The following is a 25,298-nucleotide window of genomic DNA, read 5'->3' on the forward strand; positions in this document are numbered from 1 at the left end:
AAATAGCCTAGAGACAAGGATTGAGAAGATGCAAGAAAGGTTTAACAAGGACCTAGAAGAAATAAAAAAGAGTCAAAATATAATGAAAAACGCAATAAATGAGATCAGAAACACTCTGGAGGCAACAAATAGTAGAATAACGGAGGCAGAAGATAGGATTAGTGAAATAGAAGATAGAATGGTAGAATTAAATGAATCAGAGAGGAAACAAGAAAAACGAATTAAAAGAAATGAGGACAATCTCAGAGACCTCCAAGACAATATGAAATGCTCCAACATTCGAATTATAGGAGTCCCAGAAGAAGAAGACAGAAAGAAAGATCATGAGAAAATCCTTGAGGAGATAATAGTTGAAAACTTCCCTAAAATGGGGAAGGAAATAATCACCCAAGTCCAAGAAACACAGAGAGTTCCAAATAGGATAAACCCAAGGCGAAACACCCCAAGACACATATTAATCAAATTAACAAAGATCAAACACAAAGAACAAATATTAAAAGCAGCAAGGGAAAAACAACAAATAACACACAAGGGGATTCCCATAAGGATAACAGCTGATCTTTCAATAGAAACTCTTCAGGCCAGGAGGGAATGGCAAGACATACTTAAAGTGATGAAAGACAATAACCTACAGCCCAGATTACTGTACCCAGCAAGGATCTCATTCAAATACGAAGGAGAAATCAAAAGCTTTACAGACAAGCAAAAGCTGAGAGAATTCAGCACCACCAAACCAGCTCTCCAACAAATTCTAAAGGATATTCTCTAGACAGGAAACATGAAAAGGGTGTATAAACCTGAACCCAAAACAATAAAGTAAATGGTAACTGGATCATACTTATCAATAATTACCTTAAACGTAAATGGGTTGAACACCCCAACCAAAAGGCAAAGACTGGCCAAATGGATACAAAAACAAGACCCCTCTATATGCTGCTTACAAGAGACCCACCTCAAAACAAGGGACACATACAGACTGAAAGTGAAGGGTGGAAAAAGATATACCACGCAAATAGAGACCAAAAGAAAGCAGGAGTAGCAATACTCATATCCGATAAAATAGACTTTAAAACAAAGGCTGTGAAAAGAGACAAAGAAGGCCACTACATAATGATCAAAGGATCAATCCAAGAAGAAGATATAACAATTATAAATATATATGCACCCAATATAGGAGCACCGCAATATGTAAGACAAATGCTAACAAGTATGAAAGGGGAAATCAACAATAACACAATAATAGTGGGAGACTTTAATACCCCACTCACACCTATGGACAGATCAACTAAACAGAAAATTAACAAAGAAACGCAAACTTTAAATGATACATTAGATCAGTTAGACCTTATTGATATCTATAGGACATTTCACCCCAAAACAATGAATTCACCTTTTTTTCAAGTGCTCATGGAACCTTCTCCAGGATAGATCACATCCTGGGCCATAAATCTAAACTTGATAAATTCAAAAAAATCAAAATCATTCCAAGCATCTTTTCTGACCATAATGCATGAAGATTAGATCTCAATTACAGGAGAAAAACTACTAAAAATTCCAACATATGGAGGTTGAACAACACACTTCTGAATAACCAACAAATCACAGAAGAAATCAAAAAAGAAATCAAAATATGCATAGAAACTAATGAAAATGAAAACACAACAACCCAAAACCTGTGGGACACTATAAAAGCAGTGCTAAGAGGAAAGTTCATAGCAATACAGGCATACCTCAAGAAACAAGAAAAAAGTCAAATAAATAACCTAACTCTACACCTAAAGCAACTAGAAAAGGAAGAATTGGAGAACCCCAGAGTTAGTAGAAGGAAAGAAATCTTAAAAATTAGGGCAGAAATAAATGGAAAAGAAACAAAAGAGACCATAGCAAAAATCAACAAAGCCAAAAGCTGGTTCTTTGAAAGGATAAATAAAATTGACAAACCACTAGCCAGACTCATCAAGAAGCAAAGAGAGAAAAATCAAATCAATAAAATTAGAAATGAAAATGGAGAGATCACAACAGACATCACAGAAATACAAAGGATCATAAGAGACTACTATCAGCAGTTGTATGCCAATAAAATGGACAAGGTGGAAGAAATGGACAAATTCTTAGAAAAGTACAATTTTCCAAAACTGAACCAGGAAGAAATAGAAAATCTTAACAGACCCATCACAAGCACAGAAATTGAAACTGTAATCAGAAATCTTCCAGCAAACAAAAGCCCAGGTCCAGACGGCTTCACAGCTGAATTCTACCAAAAATTTAGAGAAGAGCTAACACCTATCCTACTCAAACTCTTCCAGAAAATTGCAGAGGAAGGTAAACTTCCAAATTCATTCTATGAGGCCACCATCACCCTAATACCAAAACCTGACAAAGATGTCACAAAAAAAGAAAACTACAGGCCAATATCACTGATGAACATAGATGCAAAAATCATCAACAAAATTCTAGCAATCAGAATCCAACAACACATTAAAAAGATCATACACCATGACCAAGTGGGCTTTATCCCAGGGATGCAAGGATTCTACAATATCCGCAAATCAATCAATGTAATTCACCACATTAACAAATTGAAAAATAAAAACCATATGATTATCTCAATAGATGCAGAGAAGGCCTTTGACAAAATTCAACATCCATTTATGATAAAAACTCTCCAGAAAGCAGGAATAGAAGGAACATACCTCAACATAATAAAAGCTATATATGACAAACCCACAGCAAACATTATCCTCAAGGGTGAAAAATTGAAAGCATTTCCCCTAAAGTCAGGAACAAGACAAGGGTGTCCACTTTCACCGCTACTATTCAACATAGTTCTGGAAGTTTTGGCCACAGCAATCAGAGCAGAAAAAGAAATAAAAGGAATCCAAATTGGAAAAGAAGAAGTAAAACTCTCACTGTTTGCAGACGACATGATCCTCTACATGGAAAACCCGAAAGACTCCACCAGAAAATTACTAGGGCTCATCAATGAATATAGTAAAGTTGCAGGATATAAAATCAACACACAGAAATCCCTTGCATTCCCATTGCAACGAAAAGAATAAAATACTTAGGAATATATCTACCCAAAGAAACTAAAGACCTATATATAGAAAACTATAAAACGCTGATGAAAGAAATCAAAGAGGACACTAATAGATGGAGAAATATACCATGTTCATGGATTGGAAGAATCAATATAGTGAAAATGAGTATACTACCCAAAGCAATTTACAAATTCAATGCAATCCCTATCAAGCTACCAGCCATATTTTTCACAGAACTAGAACAAATAATTTCAAGATTTGTATGGAAATACAAAAAACCTCGAATTGCCAAAGCAATCTTGAGAAAGAAGAATGGAACTGGAGGAATCAACTTGCCTGACTTCAGGCTCTACCAGAAAGCCACAGTCATCAAAACAGTATGGTACTGGCACAAAGACAGACATATAGATCAATGGAACAAAATAGAAAGCCCAGAGATAAATCCACACACATATGGACACCTTATCTTTGACAAAGGAGGCAAGAATATACAATGGAGTAAAGACAATCTCTTTAACAAGTGGTGCTGGGAAAACTGGTCAACCACTTGTAAAAGAATGAAACTAGATCACTTTCTAACACCGCACACAAAAATAAACTCAAAATGGATTAAAGATCTAAATGTAAGACCAGAAACTATAAGACTCCTAGAGGAGAACATAGGCAAAACACTCTCAGACATAAATCACAGCAGGATCCTCTATGATTCACCTCCCAGAATTCTGGAAATAAAAGCAAAAATAAACAAATGGGATCTAATTAAAATTAAAAGCTTCTGCACAACAAAGGAAAATATAAGCAAGGTGAAAAGACAGCCTTCTGAATGGGAGAAAATAATAGCAAATGAAGCAACTGACAAACAACTAATCTCAAAAATATACAAGCAACTTATGCAGCTCAATTCCAGAAAAATAAATGACCCAATCAAAAAATGGGCCAAAGAACTAAATAGACATTTCTCCAAAGAAGACATACAGATGGCTAACAAACACATGAAAAGATGCTCAACATCACTCATTATCAGAGAAATGCAAATCAAAACCACAATGAGGTACCACTTCACACCAGTCAGAATGGCAGCGATCCAAAAATCTGCAAGCAATAAATGCTGGAGAGAGTGTGGAGAAAAGGGAACCCTCCTACACTGTTGGTGGGAATGCAAACTAGTACAACCACTATGGAGAACAGTGTGGAGATTCCTTAAAAAATTGCAAATAGAACTACCTTATGACCCAGCAATCCCACTGCTGGGCATACACACCAAGGAAACCAGAATTGAAAGAGACACATGTACCCCAGTGTTCATCGCAGCACTGTTTATAATAGCCAGGACATGGAAACAACCTAGATGTCCATCAGCAGATGAATGGATAAGAAAGCGGTGGTACATATACACAATGGAGTATTACTCAGCCATTAAAAAGAATTCATTTGAATCAGTTCTGATGAGATGGATGAAACTGGAGCCGATTATACAGAGTGAAGTAAGCCAGAAAGAAAAACACCAATACAGTATACTAACACATATATATGGAATCTAGAAAGATGGCAATGACGACCCTGTATGCAAGACAGGAAAAAAGACACAGCTGTGTATAACGGACTTTTGGACTCAGAGGGAGAGGGAGAGGGTGGGATGATTTGGGAGAATGACATTCTATCATGTATACTATCATGTAAGAATTGAATCGCCAGTCCATGTCTGACGCAGGATACAGCATGCTTGGGGTTGGTGCATGGGGATGACCCACTGAGATGTTATGGGGAGGGAGGTGGGAGGGGGGTTCATGTTTGGGAACACATGTAAGAATTAAAGATTTTAAAATTTAAAAAAAATAAAAGAAAAAAAAATAAAAAGAACAACAACAACAACAAAAAAAACAAAGAATGAATTTGTCTTTCTTTAAAATGGCAACCCACTCCAGTGTCCTTGCCTGGAGAATCCCAGGGACAGGGAGTCTCGTAGGCTGCCAGTCACACAGAGTCGGATACGACTGAAGCGACTTAGCAGCAACAGCAAGTTAATAAAAATAATTCATTTTTAATTACTTAACTAAAATAACTATTTAAAGTAATAAAAATAATCTTGTCTGGAGGATGATCTGTTCTTCTATCCAATAAATCACTGTGGATTTCCTTCTTTTTGTTTCCTTTTGTTTTAAAACATTGTGCAATATATTTAAATGAGGCAAGAGCACAGCAGAAATATTTACAAATGCTACATCACCAAATAGCCATACAAATGTAATTTTAAAATGTATATGCAAATAGTAAATGTATTAAAGCAACAATGCTAAACAAGTAAAAGTATTAGAAGTAAACATAGAAAAACAAAAATTAGAAGTACATATATCTCTTTTTTCTACTTTTTTAACCCTGGTACATATTTTCAACTATGGGTATGTATTATTTTAGAAAAAAGAATAATAAAGAAAGTGATTTAATCTTCTATACATAAATGCAGGATATTAAATTTCATAAACTTTTAGACAATAATAATACTTTTTCTATTTACCCCAAAAGATATTTTAATTAACTAAATACTCTAAGTTATATTAAAAAGGTTATAGAAATCTTAGTAAAAATAACTAATGTATTTGTTATCAGATTTAAACATTAACATAATACTGAGAACTGCCTTAAAATTATCTTTGTGTAAAAGGTTCTGTGAGTTTTAAACATTTTTCATAATCAAAGGCAGTTCATGTGCAAACCAAACAATTAGGAAAGAACTTGGAAATCCCAGGCTGGTTAACTAAGGGTAGATATAGAACTCCAAGGATATTCATAAACAGGGCATTCAGAAATGGCTTCACCTTTATTTATTCTCTTTCATAAACTTAGTCAGCAACTCTAATGTCACACTTTGTACTAGCTCATCAGGAAGCATTTATTAATGTGCTTCTCTCTGTTGAATGGATGCCAGAGGCTACCCATTCCTTTAAATAGCATCCAATCTATTTGAGTAATAGCAGTCATTGTCATATTAACGTTGCTTTCTATGTGACCTACTAAGTTAGTCCATCTCTAAGACATAAAACTCATTCTCTAAGTTATTTGCATTTATATCAGTTTCTGTTGTTTTAGGTAGAAAAATATTTCAGCAATAATTTATCTGAGTGACTCTTATTAGCCCGTATATTTGCATCAAACATGTGCTTCATTGACAAACATTTCTAACATGAAAAACATCTGTCAAGTTGTTCTTAATTTTAGAATCTTCTAATGAATGAAATCCCAATAATTCAACAATGTGAGGCCATTTACATAGCATACATGATTATTGAGACAGTGGCAGGTTTATACATTTAACATGTGAAAATATCTTTTAAGTTATTTGCTCAGTTAATATGTACACATGCTACCTGAATATCAACATCATAAACACAACACTCCAAAATACTCTTATCTTAGAATTCCCTAGGTTCTTTCCCAGTTCCATTTCATCCCCACATTTCCTCCTGTTTTCTCTGGCACATCCCATAATAAAAGTCCCACCAGAAAAGTCAGAAATAATCATAAGAGAATTTTAAAAATCAGCAAATTGTCTGTGCCCTACTTAGCCTGCCAACGCCATTTCCCTATCTATAGCCCCCTCCACTTTTATTTCTATGATAAGCCTCCTTCCCTTCTGCTCATTTCAAATGTGGTCAACAGCAGAGTGAGAACTTTATTTACCCAATGGGATGAACAGAACTGAAGAAAAAAACTAAAAAGAGTGCCATCAATTTCTGGTTGAAAGAACTCAGGAATCTCAAGAAATTGCCATTTAACAGGGATGATAATTTTTGTGCAAAAGAACTTACTTCTTTTCCAGTGTTGTGATAACAAAGCATACCATGGTTAAAAACATTTATGAGACAATGGCTTCAAGGAAATTGAATAGACACTGTTAGTTGCATAATTTCTCAGGCTATTTTAATGACCTAATATATATATATGATATATATATAATACATATATCATATTTATACCTATACATATATATCATATGTATGATATATATATCAAAACTTATTTCACCACAGAACACCTTTTTTTCCCAAGGAATATATATGGTACGAAATAACAGGGGCAACACAGTATTAAAGGAACGAAGCTCGAAAGTATGAACTCTTTAGATTTTTGAGGCATCGACTATCAGGTAAGAGAAGTGTGGGTCACCCTTCTTAACGTCCCACGTGGCTGCTGGACTACCTGCCTTGCAGCAACCATGACAGTCATCAGTTACAGAGTACGCGCCCGCTTCAAGTACTACTGCACGCTCTTGCCTCATTTCATTGTGAGGTATAGAGAGCTCTTGTCACAGAGTAACTTAAGGTCCTATGACTAACTACTAGGTGACTCTGCTAGGCTTTGAATTCAGAATGAGGCGTTCAGAGTCTAGATTTTTATATGCATCAGATCAGAGAATTATTCTAAGAGGTCATACAATAAAATACTACATGGGAACATACTTTCTAATGATTCTTCTATGTTTTCATAAGGAGAGCAGAAATGAAATGGGTGTTAACTGCTGGATTCTCAGAAGGCTGGCTTAGATGTCTAGGTGAAACACTGTATAGATTTATACCCTATAAGGAATACACTGCTCAGACATAATTTAAACAATTTCAAATATATCGCTAAAACATAGCCTGCGTAACTATATCAACTATTATTTAATTACATGATGATATAAGAAATGCCTTCATTGCAAAAGTTCAGAGACTGAGTCAACTACACTATGGTCCAGCTTTTCTGCATGTTCTTCGGTCTTCCTAGGGCTGGGAGGGCAGGAAGTATACTATATGGTATAGCTATGAACAAAGTCTCCTTCAAGAATAAAGAAATGAAAGTTTACTACATTTTTATTTTTAAAAATATGATGCTTAAACAGAATTAAATTCTCAAAATGAGAAAAACGTTCTTTACCCATTAACTATTTTCCCTGAAGGCTACATGGTATTCATATATAGAACCATAGCATTTATTTTCATAACAGATCACAGGTTTCTTCACGTTCAGTTTGGAGTGAAAACCTACAGAAACATGTGTTTGAGATATTATTATACTGTTTAATGTAGTGTTGAGAAAAATTACACAGGAGAACTGAAAGAACATTTATATGAGGCTCTCAATCCTGAGATTCATATGTATGTGACACCCGAAATGCGAGAATGAGCCATGTAAACACATTCCTTCTAATAAAAGTGCAAGTTGAATGCAGCTTATGCTGAATGTAATATTGGCCATTTGCTAAGCACCTGTTATGAATGCTCTAGGTACTCTACACACAGAATTATATTTAATCATCACGAGGCTATAAAATTGGTGTGTTACCCACTCCAGATATAAAAGAATTGGATCCTACATAAGTAATCAGCTCAAAGTCACACAAGTGATAGACCCTATATCTGAGTTGACACAGATAAGCTACAGATATCAGTACAGATAATGAACTCACAAAGGGTAACACAACTTGCAGCCTAAGTTATCTTGTCAAATAACATGATATATTTTAACAACCTAAAACTGGAAAAATGTATAGGAAACATATAAGAGATTAGGAGATTAGTTTGGTCTATAAAACAAACAAAATTTTTGATAAATTTTAAACTGAAACTCTATATATGTATCCAAAGATCTATCAAGTTCTTTTTAAAAAGGACTTATGCCTTTTTTTTTCATTTTAACATCTTATTCAGTTTAATACTAATAAAATATTAGATATTTTCTATCTCATAATTTCAGTGCAAAGGTCACATTTTTCCAATTAATGATTCAACTCAATTAATGAACTAATTTTGTGATAAAATATTATCTGGAAAGACATCTCAAATATAGAAAGTAATATCTTGTAACATTTTTTCACAGAAGCATATCAGGAAAGTTCAATCTTCATGTAACTGCAATATGAGTGAGTTGAAAGTTTCCAACTTTGTCAACTGAATTAAATAACCCAAGTTACTATATACTTATTCTGAACCCTTGGGCCTTTCGGACACAGAATTTTCTATCCATATTAATCCAACAGAATAGTTAATAGCATTTAATATTGATTGGCGCTAATGGTAAAAAATCTGCCTCCAATGCAGGAGACACAAGAGACTCGAGTTCAGTCCCTGAGTCAGGAAGATCCCCTGGAGGAGGGCATGGCAACTCACTCCAATATTCTTGCCTAGAGAATCCCATGTACAGAGAAGCCTGGCAGGTTACAGTCCATAAGGTCACCAAGAGTCTGACACGACTGAGCAACTATAATTACACTTAATTCCCTAACTTAAAGTTCTTTCTGATTAAAACTGGTAGATGGCTTTCTATTAAATGCTTCTAAACTATGTGTTACACAGCATCCCAATTATTTCATGGGAAGAAGTGGACAAAATAATCTTTAAACGCAAGTGGAAAAAGAGAATAATAAATATCTATTAATAGCCAAAAAAAATATTATGGAAAAGGCGATTTCTTGGGAGAACTTTCCTTAGCAGAAATTGGCTTGGGAATAAACAAAAACATTAGTGGAACAGAGAATTCAGAATGCAAATTCCCAGATACATGAAACTTTGCTGTATGGCAATGGTGGTATTTCGATTCACTTACAAGAGCAGGATTCATTTGATAAATGTTTTTCTCAATTAGCTGCCCATATTAAGAAAGAAAAACGTAAGTTGGATTTTAGCCTCATGCTATACACAAAAATAAATCTCAAGCATACTACGTGCAACTATAAAAATTAAAATCTTAGGAAAAAATACAGAAAATTACAATGGTCACTTAGGGATTTTTAAGACTCCCCTAGCCAAGACAGGGAACAGAACTTTGAAAGAAAATATAAGTGTATTTGAAAAAATGAGCATTAAAATGTATTCAGTGGCAACAAACACCATAATCAAAATCACTTAGAAAGATTACAGTAGACTAAGAAAAATACCTGTGATGATAAGATGAAGTTTAAATCTTCAATATATAATGTGACCTCACAAGTTATTAAGGTAAAAGATAGAATAGAAATATGAGTAAATGATATGAAAAATGGTAGGTAAATTTTAGCATTTTCACTATTTTAGTATTACTCTATGATTTAAACATTTAAGTAATACTATAATGTCATTATTAAAATACCTCTGTGGGTAAGCATGAATGGGGAGAGGGTCTCTTTAAACTATTGGAGGAATTGTGAATTATGTTAGCATTGTTCGTGTCAGATATTGGTAATATTTATATAACAATATTTCATAAGAAAGAAATCAAACCTTCAACAGATTTCATTGGGATTTTTTGAAAACTTAGAGCAGTGCTATCCAACAGAAAATACAATATAAGTCACAAGTGCAAATCCCATATGTAATTTTAATTTTTTAACAGCTCTGTAACAACAAATAAAAAGAAATAGGTGAAATTATAGCAATATATTTTATTCAAACCAGTAAAATGTGTAAATCAATATTAAAGTTACTGAAAGATTTTACATTCTATTTTAAATCCTTGAAAACTAGTGAGTGTTTTTACATTTACAGCACATCTCAATTTGAACCAGCTGTATTTCAAGTGCCCAAGAGCCACATGTCTAGTTGATACAGTGTCAGGCAGCACAGTATAGTGTTTTTTGCCCATCAACAGACAGAAAGTATGGAAGAGCACTGATCTGACATCATAGAACAAACCTGCATTCAGAGAATACAATTTTCAACTCACTGTCATTTATTATCAAAATCTTCTATGACACAAGTAGTATGTAACAGGAACTGCCCAAATTTATAACTATTCCAACTTGCTCAAATGTGTTTTCACTTAGCAACATTCAGTTACCTGGATTCAAACAGGAAGAATACAGTTGGATAGACTTATTCAGGGTTGGAGTTTAATCAAGCAGCTCTGCTGGAAAAAGAGGGGCTACAAGTTGAAACATATGCAAAGACATGACTGTAATAGCGATGCACTGATTCAGATTTGGATAAAAAGGAAGGGATGATCAATAAAAGCAAACTACAGAATAATCCAGCATGGAAATAAAGGTTCAATGCAAGTAAATATTCATTATTTCCCATTAACATTCATGCCTATAGAGAGAAGGAGATGGGGAGGGGGAAAGGGAATGAAGGAGGGGAGGGGAGGAGAGGGAGAAGAGAGGCACTCCAGAATCATGGAAGACGAGAAGGAAAGAAGGAAATGAAAGGATGAAACAGAATATTTAAACACATAAGAAAATATCTACATTAAAATGTGTTCATAATGAAATTTATGGAACTTATCTCTGAACCTTTTCACAGGAAAAAATCTCCTTTGGTGTAGCGCTATCAGCTTTTGAGTACAAATAAACCATCACACTAGCACAGATCTTAAAACAAAACACAAATACACAAAACCCTTTCTTTAACCCACATCTCCTGCAATGGCTACTTTCTTTCTACATTCTGAAGCCAAGCTTTCAAAAGATGTCTACATGGTATCCACATCCTTATCTACCTTCACCCTTTAACTCTCATCCCCTCTCCTAAAGCTACTTAACCTCTCTCGCTACAGTCATCACTAAATTTCATGTCAAATTCATCAGTTAAATTTCAGTCTTCAATTTGCCTGAACTATTTAAAGAATTTCAATCAGTTCACCACTCCTGCCTCCCCAAAACACCTCATTCTTGAATTCTTGCCATTATACTATTTTCCTCCTTCTCTTTTCAGCCTCTCCTCAATCATATAGGGTAACTCCTCTGTCTCTATCAATATGTAAATTTTACTTTATGTGGTTCTTTACCCTGGGTCAGCTTTTCTTCCCACTCTAAACACTTCTTTTCTGCTATCTTATTTACTGATACAATTTTAAAGACTGTGCATACCTGTGCGCTCAGTCGTGTCCAACTGTTTGCAACCCCATGGACTGTAGCCCGCTAGGCTCCTCTGTCCATGGGATTTCCCAGGCAAGAATACTGGAGCAGGTTGCCATTTCCTTCTCCAGGGGATCTTCCCAACCAAGGGATCAAATACACATCTCCTGCATTGGCAGAGAGACTCTTTACTAGCTAAGCCAAGGTATTTTTCCCAATTTTATATCTCTAGCCTGAACTCCCTTTCTGAGCTCCATATCATAACATCAAATGCTTATCTGACATCGCTACCTGAGTATTTCTCATCTAGCCCAAATCTAACACATGCAAAATTGAAATTGAATGTTCTCATGCCCTTGCCATTTCTTCCTGGTCCTTCAGTCTTTTCCATTGGAGTAAATGATAACTTTATGACCTTCCCAGTTTTCCAGGCCACAAACCTACCATTGACTCTTCACATCTCTTTCCCCCTCAGACTCTGTATCTACTACTATAGCACAAAAAGTATATAGTTCTCAATAAACACGTCCATTTCTCCCTTTATTTTACTTTTGGATAAATTCCTAATTGTTCAAAAACATCCATTGTTGACCTCTTCTAATTAACTGTACCAAAAGCACCTCACAAGATCTTTTATTTTTTTCAGATCATAAACTCTTTGTATTTTCACCTTCATTGATTCAGAAGGTGATTTAGAAGAAGAATAACCTTTCACGTGATCTTCTAAAAACAAAAATCTAGTCATGTTATGCTTCTGCTTTAAAATTCTTCAGTATCTACTCATACTGAGGGGACTTTTCCTTTAGGTTTAGGTAATTTAGTTTCAGTTTACTTTTCCAGCTTCTTCTTCTGCAACTCTCCCCTTGCTCATTATAAGACTTACTGTAACCTTGTTAAAATCTGAAAAACGTTCTGTCACTGAGTCTCCTTCCTTCGCTTACATCATTACACTTAATTGATCACACCTGAACTTCATTAATTTGTGTCTATCTCTCCAATTTGGTAAGAGCACACCGAATTCTAACCTTGTTTCAATGGTGATCATTAACACTATTAATAATATATCATCTGTAACCTAATGAGGATACTAAACTTTCTACTCGATTACTACAAAAGATCTTAATCAAGAACCAATCTCTGAAGTAAAATGCTGATTACACTGCTTCAGATTGATATTAATCCACTGATAGTGTGGATAAAGTGTTCACAATGGCCTGTCAGTGATGCTGTTTTTTATCATCTGCCAGGAGGATTGAGATAATAGCTTGTAAATTATGCTGGAGGAATTTTATAATTCCTCTTTCTTTTTTAATAAGATAAATGTCATAAGCACCGTATTTGTGTGCCTCAATTTAAACACATTTTAAAAGTTTGTCAGAAACAGCATGCTATACACTTTTCATATAAGTAAAATCACTGTATTAACAAAGCATAAAAATTCTATTGCTAAATTTTGTAATTGTTATAATTTTATAACTACATAATTCAAAACTCTAGACTTCTTAATAGAGCTTAACTCATAGTATTAACCTTTGAATGAGTTATTTCCTCACCAACTAATGAGACTTCAAGTTCTTCAAATATGCACCATAAAGCTAGAAAACTCCAGAAATTTTTATCTAGAGGTCCACCAGACTTCCTCACAAGGCACTCTTTTTTTTTTTTAATCACATAAAAGGAATAGATCTAATTCTGATGATTTTGAACTTTCAGTGGAAGATTCTTAGAAGACATCGCTTTAACAATAACAGCAATTTTCTAAAAGAGGAGAAGCTTACAGGAACAGGAATGGCAGTGTTTGAGAAATAAAAGTATTCTAACCCAAACTCTTTTTTTCCTCCAAAAAAAAAAAAAAGAAAAGAAACTCATTCAAGCTAGTTCATATAAAGAAAAAGTCATTGCAGGATGTCACAGGCATTTCATGAACAGACAATATCAGAACAACAAGTGCAGCGGGGTCTTACATGACTTGGAAATGGAAAGTGAGAAACCAAGACTCTTCCCTCTGTCTTTCAGTCCTCCTTAATTCTCTCTTCTAGTCTTTTTTCTAATTATCCATCTTCCACATGAGTCAACTAGTTGTCATTCTCTATTGTATGTTACCGAACATTGACCTTCCACTGCTAACAGTCTCATTATCTATTGTTTGGAAGGAAAGAAGGGCTTTGTTGAATCCAACAAATCTTTAAATGCCAGACAACACACATCATTGGCCATTAAGCAGTCAACGGACTGGCTCCAATAGGGACCCAATAGTTCACGAATTACATTAAAGCTGTAGTTGTCTCCTGAGATTTCTTAATGACACTGGTCTTCTAAATAAAATGTGATTGGCCAATGCAGAAACTGTGTACATTTTAAGGATTCTTCATACAGTCACAAGAAATACGCTAAAATTTGTCATTCCAGTGCCATGATTTTATAGAATCCTACCACTTTGATGTGATATGTTTCTGCATGTTGATGTTTCTCCACCCTGCACCCCATCCCTTAAAAAAAGGCTTCAACAGTTTAGAAAACTGTTAGGAAATGAAAGGCCACAATGAATTATTAAATGTTTTCATATGATTATATGAAACAACATAACTTCTTGTCCAAATTAGGTGCTAATCTTCTGACATGCTCACCTATCAAAGTAATGTGATATCCCAATCACATAAATTCAAAGTAGAAACATAATACATGATAGCTACTAAAAGGCCAACATTTCAAGTAGTCTGAAACTATATTGTTCTTCTGAAAGTTAGACATGATCCTACAGATAAATATGAAAAAAAAAGGGAATGAGACCATTGATCCTGACTGAAGGATGAGGTTGACACCTCAACCTAGATCATGACCAAACAAAATTAGGCAAATGAAATTCCACGTTAAGAATGTCTTGTGCTTTTCAGTATGTCTTCCTTATTAAATGGAACACATAAAAATGAAGCAATGAGAATTACTAATATGAAGCTTAAAAGAAAAGGAAATATGACACATAGTTCATATGATAAAGCAAAACTTGAACTGGATACAAAGAAAATCTTACAAAATACCACAAGGTAATAATGAATTACTTCTCATGATTACAAAGAGAAGTAATCTTTCTAGATTATCTCAATCAGAAGCATTTGGAAGCAGCAAAGAAATTTATACCTAATGGTAAAGGTCTAAAAGGCTCATTATATTTCTGAGTGAAAAATAAATAAGGAGGGTATAATTCCATACAATATCTGTTATCTTCACCACCTGAACTATTTTAGTATCTGCAGTAAAACATAGATACCATCTTTATATTTCAAATAGGAAAGAATTATAAGACCATATAACAACTCATTTTAAAATAATAACTTCTAGAATATTTGTCCTTCCTATTCTTATTTCATAGATGTCTCCAAAATTATTCTAAGATATTCTATAATATATATATATATATAGAAAGTAATAAAATCGCAACTGTACCTTAGATGATCAGGTAGTGAGTGAAAGTTGCTTAGTGACCCCATGGACTGTAGCCCACCAGTCTCCTCTGTCCATGGGATTCTCCAGGCAAGAATACTGGAGTGGGTTGCCATTCCCTTCTCCAGGGGATCTTCCCAACCCAGGGATCACAGCCAGGCTTCTTGTATTGGCAGGCAGCTTCTCTATCATCTGAGCCACCAAGAGAGCCCTGATGGTCGGGTAGCAGCCATTTAATTTCTTAAAACATGTGATTTATATTTGACAGGAATGATATTCTTTACATTACATTTGTTTTTCAGCCCAGCAGTAAATATTTTGGTAAAACAGATCTTCTATCTTCTTATAATTTGATGAAATGTTCCACAATTTTACATTTGATGCTTATTTTTTCATTTTTTTTTTTGCCTTAATTGGGTCATAATTGATTCTCTGTGATACGGAGAAATAATTCTGAAATAATATAGCTCTCATTTTTTCCCATTAAATTCCCATTTTATTCTTTCTTGTAACTGCTCTAATTTAAACCCTTTTAATCAATCTTTCTTTTTTTCTTTTTTTTTCCTCCTCCCGGAACTATTAACCACACTATTTCCCCAAGATTATGACAATGTCTTTCTATAGGAAGCCACATTCCCCAGTCTTTTTTGATGTGGGAGTTTGATGGCTTCATCCTTTTAAGTTTTTCCCCAAGTCAGAATGAGGTAGTTTCTCAACAAGAATTTTACTTTTCACATGCAAATATTACACTATCAATCAATGACCAAAGGAGTAAAACAATAGCCAACATGTATTAAGCAATTACTATTTGCTATGGCACCTTGAAAAGCACTTCACATGCATTTTCTCCTTTAATCCTCAAAAACATTCTTTCAAATAAATGCTATTGTTCCATCCACATTTACTTTGTAACTGGACAAATTGATATAATGATAGATTGATTTATTTATCCAAGATCACAAAGCAGATAAGCAATGAAGCTGGACTGGATTTGAAGCAGTCTGAGCTGCTGCTGCTGCTAAGTCTCTTCAGTCATGTCCAACTCTGTGCGACCCCATAGACGGCAGCTCACCAGGCACCCCCGTCCCTGGGATTCTCCAGGCAAGAGTACTGGAGTGAGTTGCCATTTCCTTCTCCAATGCATGAAAGTGAAAAGGTAAAGTGAAGTCGCTTAGCTGTGCCAACTCTTCGAGTCCCCATGGACTGCCGCCTACCAGGCCCCTCCATCCATGGGATTTTCCAGGCAAGAGTTCTGGAGTGGGCTGCCATTGCCTTCTCCAGTCGGAGCTGAGGCCATCGTAAGTAGGACATGATCATGATCGCCTATAGCACGTGTTCAGAAAGACACGGCAAGAAAAGGTTCCTATGCCCAATATGCTGCTATATGCCTGAAATCCTAAGCAATTAAATATTATACAATCATTCCATATTAAGAAGGCCCTGAGAGAGCACCTCACTTTAAAATCTCAACATAAATAAGCCTATCAGAACCTTTCCAGCTTGTCTGAAGAAAGTCTTATCAGTCAGCAGAGTTAAATAAAGGAATCTCCATGGTAGGAGAAATCTAGATCACTGACTACGCTGGAAGATTGTAGTTGGAGGGAAAAGCTTCAAATCCTCAAGAGCTTTAGACACAATGCTTAGACAAACTATTCCTCACAAACTATGTACAAGCATCTAGCATATGGTGAGACAGGACAGATGCTCTCTGCTTTTAACCTAACAATTCATCTTTGTCATCAGAGGCCTCAAATAATATTAATAAGAACTACAGAAACTATGGAGTAGAGAATAGTCTATGCTTTAGTAAACAGTCTTTATTGAAGGTATCAGTCAAAATTAGATTTAAACAATCATTAGTTTTGGAATAAAACAAAGAAGGAACTTCTCTTTTGGACATTAGTAGATAGGATCTAGTTACTCATAAACCAGAAAAGAGAGTCTAAATGGAATTTTCATCCACTGTGCATCATTTTCACACTGTCTTAGTTCTGGGTATCATATTTTTCCTTCTTCCACTAAAGGACAAGTTGAACACTCTGATGGAAGTTTATACAATGTTGTCATTACAAATACAACATACACCAACTGCTGGAAATATATCTTCATAGGCACAAAACTGTTATTTACCACTTTTGTTTGCCCATTTTACAGTCATTTTACTACACAACTCTTGGGGATGGATAGGTAAAAGACTGTTGGTGAAATGATGAATGAGATCTTCAGATACTTATTGGTCATGGAACTGCGGGCAACTCACTCGTTGAGTCTCAGTTTTCTCATATCTAAAGTGAGGCAGTTGGAGTAACTAACCCCTAACGTGTCACATTAAGCCAAAGTCTATGACGCGACGGAGACACCTGCCCAAAGCAGAGAGAGAGGTCACACAGAAAGGTTTTTGTTTAAAAAAAAAAAAGAGAGAGAGAGAGATTAATCAGAACTAGTTCTTTTAGAAGACTACCCACATCTAGGAATGGCATGGGTTAATAACAAAAGAGAGCTCGTTAGAAGCGTCATTAGCCGAGCCAAATAAGGAGGTAAATGAATCAAGTAAAATAATATTGTACTGGAAGGACCAAAAGAGATGAGGGGAAATGCACAGGAGGAACAGGGAGACTCAGAATGAGACAAAAGGTAATTTACATCACTCCAGCATTATGCATACTACCAAACACCTCAAAGCATTACTTGAGCATTAAGTGAAATAATAGTCATGTTTTGTCTAAACTGCTCAATTTAGAAGTTTGAAACAAATTGTAGCTGATTCTATTTAACAAAATTGTTCAACCAAAATTACAAAAGGGCTAACCTGCTGAAGGTTCAAAGGTTTGTGTACTGAAGCAAGCCAAGATGCAGTCCATCAGACCGTAGCTTTCAGAATGTCAGTGTTCACTACACAGAAAGTTAACATATTAAGATATCAATTCTTTTCTTGTCATTTCCACTGCCACAAGTACACTTCCTATTTTAACTAAAAAGCAGTATTTTGAAACTCACATATGAAAAAACACACTTGTCATACCTAAAACCATAATTTAATTTTTTAAAATGCTAGTAAGCTATGAGAAACTCCATTCAGCAAATCAATAGAATTTCACTCAGATTTTTTATCGCTTATGTCAGTGTGTACATCTCCAGTACTCTTAATATGCAAGTGAAGCCTTTTTCTTTTTAATTTTCAAAACTGAACAGTTTATAATCATTATACAATTCACAAATGCATTTGAAGTATTTCAAAAAGAAGTGAAAACAAGTGCCTTCACTTCCATTTGACCCGTAAATGCATTTATGTATTGAGCCGAATTGACTGCTCTTCCTTTTGCGTTAGGAAAAGCTGTTTCCAGGACTTTCTACAGAAAGTAATCTGTCTGACTAGCAGGTCACAGGCCATTTACCGGTTTGGATTTGGGAATCCCCGGCAGGTAAACGGGCAGTTTTGCTGTAACATGTTGACAGAATCTTTAGGCTGATGTGTAACTGTAAAACACATTTCAAGGTGATTTTGGATACTAGAGGAGGCTGTTTCAGGTGCTCTGGAAAGTGCCAGCTACTCAGAAGTTGCAGCACTGGCGGTGGCACGCTGCCCAGACCTCAAGAGCGCTTCCACCTCCTCGCGTCCGGGTTCTCCCGGCCAAGAAGCCCGCGGCAGAAGCGGGCAGAGCGGCAGCCTGGTCCCGCACCGCGAGGAGCACGGTCTCCGCGGGACCCGGGGCCGGCCGGTCTCCCTCCCGCCTCCCGACCGCGCGCGCACCCACCTGGGGGCGCTGGGCCGCCTGCAGGCTGCTCGCAACTCCCGCGCGCCCAGGCTGGCGCTGCTGGCAGCATCGCGGCCGCTGAAGCCCAGGCGCCTGGACGCGTGCCCGCCGAGTCCGGACTCTCCCGATCTGAGGTTCTCCTCGACCTGGTCTCCAAGCCTCGCTGTCCTCAGCCCGCTTCCCACCGCGGCGGCTGCGGCCGAGGTCCCGGAAACGCAGTCCCTGGGCGCGGGCCGCAGGGCGAGGGCTCGCCGCGCTGGGCTCCCTGCGGAAGTGAAACTGCTCACGGGTCGCGCTGGTCTCCTTTTTAGGCCACTTTGGTTTCTCCTAACACTCTTCGGCGGAGAAGGCAATGGCACCCCACTCCAGTACTCTTGCCTGGCAAATCCCATGGACGAAGGAGCCTGGTAGGCTGCAGTCCATGGGGTCGCTAGGAGTCGGACACGACTGAGTGACTTCCCTTTCACTTTTTACTTTCATGCATTGGAGAAGGAAATGGCAACCCACTCCAGTGTTCTTGCCTGGAGAATCCCAGGGACGGGGGAGCCTGGTGGGCTGCCGTCTCTGGGGTCGCACAGAGTCGGACACGACTGAAGCGACTTAGCAGCAGCAGCGGCAACACTATTCGGGCCTGTTCCCTCCTCACCTTTTCACTCAAGACATTTTTAGAGCGAGGTTACCTGTTCCTGTCGACTTTCTTGTCCCATTCAAGGGCTTCTGCGATGCCCCTTCTTCCTGGAAGAAATAGGGTTACCAGAACTAGACACGTACTGGAAAAGAGAGAGAGTTGTTCAGTAGCTCAGTCGTGTCTGACTCTTTGCCACCCCATGGACTGCATACAGCAAGCCAGGACTCCCTATCTCTGTTTATCTCCCAGAGTCTACCTAAGTTCATCTCCTTTGAATCGGTGATGCCATCCAGCAGACCTACAGATATGGATGGGTCAATAAAGGTATAGGTAATACTGTAGATAGAGATATATAGTTGGAATTTTTTGGTTTGTTTCGGGTTTGGGGGGCTTGTTTGTTTGCTTTGATATTGCATTTTGCCCAAACATTTTAGGTTAGATCCATAAATTATGTATTATATATTTCCTACTCCTGCTCAAAACTGGGCCTAGTTAAAAAACAAAATAGACATGGATCTAAATTGGTCCTTTTGTTTGTTTGTTTGCCCTAAAGACTGAAATACTCAAGAGTTTCCCCAGAGCCTTAAAATAAACATCCCTTCTTCTCTCAGGGATTTCTAAATTAGTAATTTACATTCTGAAGTTAAAAATATTTTTGAAGATCAATTTGAAGAGTTGGTAATTGTTCATGCCTAAATGTCCCCCTCTGTCTTTTTATAAAAGTAACCTAGAAAGGAGGCTTATATACCAACTATTTATATTTGTAGACCAACTATTTGATTTTGATCTCATAAAGTCTGTTTTAGGAATGGCATACAAATCAAGTATCAAAACTTTGTTCTTTCACATAGCTGAATTTGTTTTACATTTTGTATTATGATGAAGTAAAGTGGGAGAAATATGTCAGCAAATTTGAAAGCTATTATAGATACATTTATATATATACATTCAATATATATTCCAATTGTTCCCTTAACCTCATTGTTAACTTTAAGTTAATTTCCGGTATTTGAAATAATGGAGCAGAAGAGTTTATTTAATTTATGAAATAATATCATATTGACAAATTTATTGTCTTCTACAAGTGCCTGTTTACCAAGAGACCACAGTACAATAAGGTAAAAACAGAGAGTTTGGATTAAAGAGTATATAAACTCTTGGTCAATATTTTCAGAAATTCAGTTCTCAGGAAAACATAAATCTTCTTAAACCAATCCATTGGGTAGACAGTGTTCTCACTGATGCATCTTCACAAAAGATGCTTTGACCAAGATTCTGAGGGGAAAGTGATGAACACCTTCTAACTCCTGCTTGCCAGTTAAGGGTCCATCTCTTCAAAAGCATCCCAGTTTTCTCTATGCAAATACACAATGCTCATTCCCTCCTTGCACATGAAGACTTGTTCACAAGGTTAATCTTCAGATAGCAAATTGTATCTGTCACATATCGCATAGCCTTCTTGTATGAAGAGCCCTAGACTGGAAGTCAGAAGGCTGTGGCTGCCATCTTGACTTTCCTCCTCACTATCTGGGCAGCTGGAGCAATTCTGTTATTTCTGAGCCTTGCATAATCCCAGCTAAATGAGGAAATTGAAATAATTATACTCAGGACTCTGCCAGCTCTATAGTTTTATGACACTGTCTCATCTAATAACGATATTTATAGGTTTTATGACACTGTCTCATCTAATAACAATATTTATAATACATAGGATAATTACATATTTTCAGATACTTCTACAACTTTATCAGTATGATCCTGGTAAGTGGAAAAATGAAAACAAAAATGTGTCTAAAATTCGGAGCTGTTTATATTAGGTTACTTTATTGAATAAGACTTTGTGTTAGAAAAGCTTAAAAATCTATAAAGTTCAAAAATTATTCTAGCTTTGTTTTTGTTTCAGGTACTGAATGAGAACACAACTCTTGTTCAAAGATTTTGATGTAACAGTTTAGCCTCTTAGTTGTTCACTCTTGTTTAATTCATATTGCTATTAACAGCTACTCTGTTTTAAGTATTATGTGTGCCAAGCACCATGTAATTCACAATGTTCATGTGATTTGGTTCTCAGACCAATGTGGCTTTAGCCACATATTACAAATGAAGAATCTGGATTTTAAAAGTTTAAAGTAGAGCTGGAATTAATACCAAATCTGACCCCATAGGCTTCCCTCTTAGTATAAGCCTTCTCTTCCTTTTAAGGTCACATAGTTATTGCTAAAGATTGCATGGATGTCATAGGCAAGGTTATACATATATATATAAATATATCAAAAAATTGCTTTTGTTTTCTTCCTCTTCTTTCCACAGAGCAAAAATCTCATAGAAATGAACATCTATCTCCTTCAAAACAGGTTTGAATTGAACTCATAATTCATTATAATACTGGCACTATTCGGTTGAGAATATGTAGACATTGCTTTCACAAAGAAAAGAAAATGTGTGGAGATCACACACAGAGAGATCGTGAACAAAGTCTTACATGTATTCTACCTTTGCCTATGCATATGAAAAGATATTTTAGAAATGTTTTCATTCGTTTTGGTCTTCTCGGTGCCAGATAATCTTTAGTCACAGTTGACTTTATTTTCCCTCAACCTTCTCCCCTAAGGAAATGATACTGTCTAAAATGCTGGGTTAATCTCTTGGTTCACATTTGTTCTCAGACAAGAGGCACTTCATAATCCTCACACGGAGATGCTTTTTCAGGCAGAATGCGACCAGCAGCGTGTAATCACAGGTTTCTGATTTTTCCCCTGTTACAGAATGACAAAAAATGCTATCCACAGTTGGTTTCTAGTTTCTCAATATATCAAACTCTTGGATCCATTGACTTCTTCCCTTGTATTCTTTTTAACAGCATATTGACAGCTTCAGTCTGATTACCCCACTCAGTAGAGATTATGAGCCTCATGCTGACTCTATATTCCAATAACCGGATGGCTGAGGCCCTGTTGCCCTGTTGCAGCTGCATGGCTGATTCCTTGTGCCCTTGCAGACTGGATGCTTTTGCTAATTCTGCTGGTTTCATTTCTACTTTTAGATTCTGGATTGCTTAAAAAAAACAACAACAAAAAGTGGTTCTTTCCTAAAGCAGCAAGATATCATAAAAGTGAAAGAGTACATTGTTTCTTCATAGCTATTATTATCAGAGAATTTTCCTCTTAAAGAAAATGTCCAGATCTTTAGGCATATATTATATTATTCTCATGAAAGAAAGTGAAAGTGAAAGTGAAAGTCGCTCAGTCCTGTCTGACTCTTTCAGACTCTATGGACTATAAGTGCATGGAATTCTCCAGGTCAGAATACAGAAGTGGGTAGCCTTTCCCTTCTTCAGGGGATCTTCCCATCCCAGGAATCGAACCCAGGTTCCCTGCATTCAGGTGGATTCTTTACCAGCTGAGCCATAAGGGAAGCCCATAGTATTCTCATAGAGTGTCTTATTTTCTATCTCAAAACTAGACCAAATACTAGGAAGGTTTGAAGGCATTTCCTAGGAATGGTACTTTCCCTGCTATTGTTATTGAGAGACTTTCTTCATTTTCTTTTCCTTCCTCACATTTAGCTGAATTCTTTCATATTAACCTAACTGTGTGATGGGCCCCCTAAGATGTCCTAAAGATCTAAAGATGTTAGATATTTATTACCTAACATTACATGGAAGGTGGAATTATGTTAAAGATACTGAGATGGGAAGAGTCACATGGATTATCCAGGTAAGTCAATGTAATAACAGGGTATTTATAAGATGGAAGCAGGAAAGTCAGAGAAGAGACCCGATGAGGAAGCAGAGATTGGAGTAATATGCTTTGAATAATGTGGGGGGTGGGGGCCACAAGCCAAAGAATGTAGGCCTCCTCTAGAAGCAGGCAAAGACAAGGAAACACATTCCCCTCCAAAACCTCCAGGAGAAACCAGCCCTGCTGAAACCTGGCTTTTAGCCCAGTGGGACTGATTTTTAATTTCTGACCTGTAGAATAATAAATGTGTTTTGAGCTACTAAGTTTGTGGTAGTTTGTTAGAGTAGCAATAGAAAACTAATATCAACCTAAGGTGATAAATTGAGTGTTCGGAGATAATTCATTAACAGGGAAAAAATTATCTTCTTCTAAATAAACATATATTGAAGAATATTCAACTCCTTTTCACATTAATTTGCTAAGTCCCTATGGAGTAACATTTCACTGTTAATTGGTGGTTGTGGTAGCTCTTTGATATTCCTTCCTGCAGGGCTATTTGCATTATGTACTTGCCTCTGTTCTCTAGTGGCTGAGCAGATGTGCTGAATCTTCACATTTCTATTCAGTTGAGAATCACTTAGGGAACTCACCAAGTTTTCTGCTTATACAGTAGCTGACAATCCCCCCACCCCAGCCACCCCTGCCTATGTTAACAAGTGAAAGTAAGTTTGCTAGAATGGAGCTTGATTGTTATATCTGAGTTTTAACAAACAATACAACAAAAATTTTAAGTGTCAAGAAATATAAAATTCTCTATTTCTCATTTTGGCTGTTTTGACTTTTTTATTAAAACTCTGATAATTTGCTTCTGTGTTTAGCCAAAATTATTGATTAGATAAAGTTTTCAGCGTTACCCTGTATCCTACTTATAATGTTTTCCTTAGCACTTAACTCACCAGAGGTCTCTCAATAGCTAAACCTGTTAGCTTCAATCTACAGGATTGATAAAAGCAGACACTGCTCTTCACATTTTCATTATTCATTTATCTATTAGTTCATTCAAAGAGATTATAGTAAGTGCTTACTGCTGCTGCTGCTGCTGCTGCTAAGTGACTTCAGTCGTGTCCAACTCTGTGCGACCCCATAGACGGCAGCCCACCAGACTCCCCCGTCCCTGGGATTCTCCAGGCAAGAACACTGGACTGGGTTGCCATTTCCTTCTCCAATGCTAACCCCAAAATGCAGTGCTAGGCACTGGACATGTAGTGATGAAAAGATGCAGCCCTTGCTTCCATAAAGTCTGCCTTCTAGACATTCTGCTTCAATTTTTGTGGAGAATTAACGGCTTCCCTGGTGGCTCAGAGGTTAAAGCGTCTGCCTGCAATGTGGGAGACCTGGGTTTGATCCCTGGGTCAGGAAGATCCTCTGGAGAAGGAAATGGCAACCCAGTCCAGTATTCTTGCCTGGAGAATCCCATGGACGGAGGAGCCTGGTGGGCTACAGTCTATGGGGTCGCAAAGAGTCGGTCGGACAGGACTGAGCAAGTGACTTAACTATATAGGATAAAGTAATACTAAACAGTTCTACAATAATTGAAAATATCTCTGGACCGTTGGATACATCAAGTATATTATTTCTTGTAAGTAATGTGATTATTAGAGCAGCTTCCCTTATAAATAAACCATAGTAAAAAAAAAAAACATTGAAATTGAAATTGGGAGTTTGGAACTAGAAGACAACAACAGGAAGTGGTTGGAAGCAAATTTCAACAGGAAGAGAAGCAAAGATAATGTTTGAGACAGTGGTGTAACTGGCTATTAGGGTGCTTTGGGCAGTGTTTAAGAACTGTGCCCCTGAAACTATCCAAAAATTGGAAGAACATACAGAACGTATTTTCCACATCTGCCATATAATTTCAAAGGGCAGTGAATAGCCTGTTAACAGTTC

The 25,298-nt window shown here is 36.7% G+C and overlaps 1 protein-coding gene across 1 annotated transcript in view; it reads right to left on the reverse strand.

Annotated features, from left to right (window-relative positions):
- BANK1 (B cell scaffold protein with ankyrin repeats 1) overlaps positions 1-19,146 on the reverse strand; it is a 323,758-nt gene extending 304,612 nt beyond the window's left edge. Inside the window, exon 1 of the mRNA XM_068975577.1 lies at positions 19,044-19,146. Coding sequence (XP_068831678.1) covers positions 19,044-19,113 — 70 coding nt within the window. The 5' untranslated portion in view covers positions 19,114-19,146. The remainder of the gene's footprint in view (positions 1-19,043) is intronic.
- Positions 19,147-25,298: the final 6,152 nt, after the last annotated feature.

The sequence above is a fragment of the Capricornis sumatraensis genome, chromosome 7 (assembly GCF_032405125.1).
Source record: "Capricornis sumatraensis isolate serow.1 chromosome 7, serow.2, whole genome shotgun sequence".
NCBI lineage: Eukaryota > Metazoa > Chordata > Mammalia > Artiodactyla > Bovidae > Capricornis > Capricornis sumatraensis.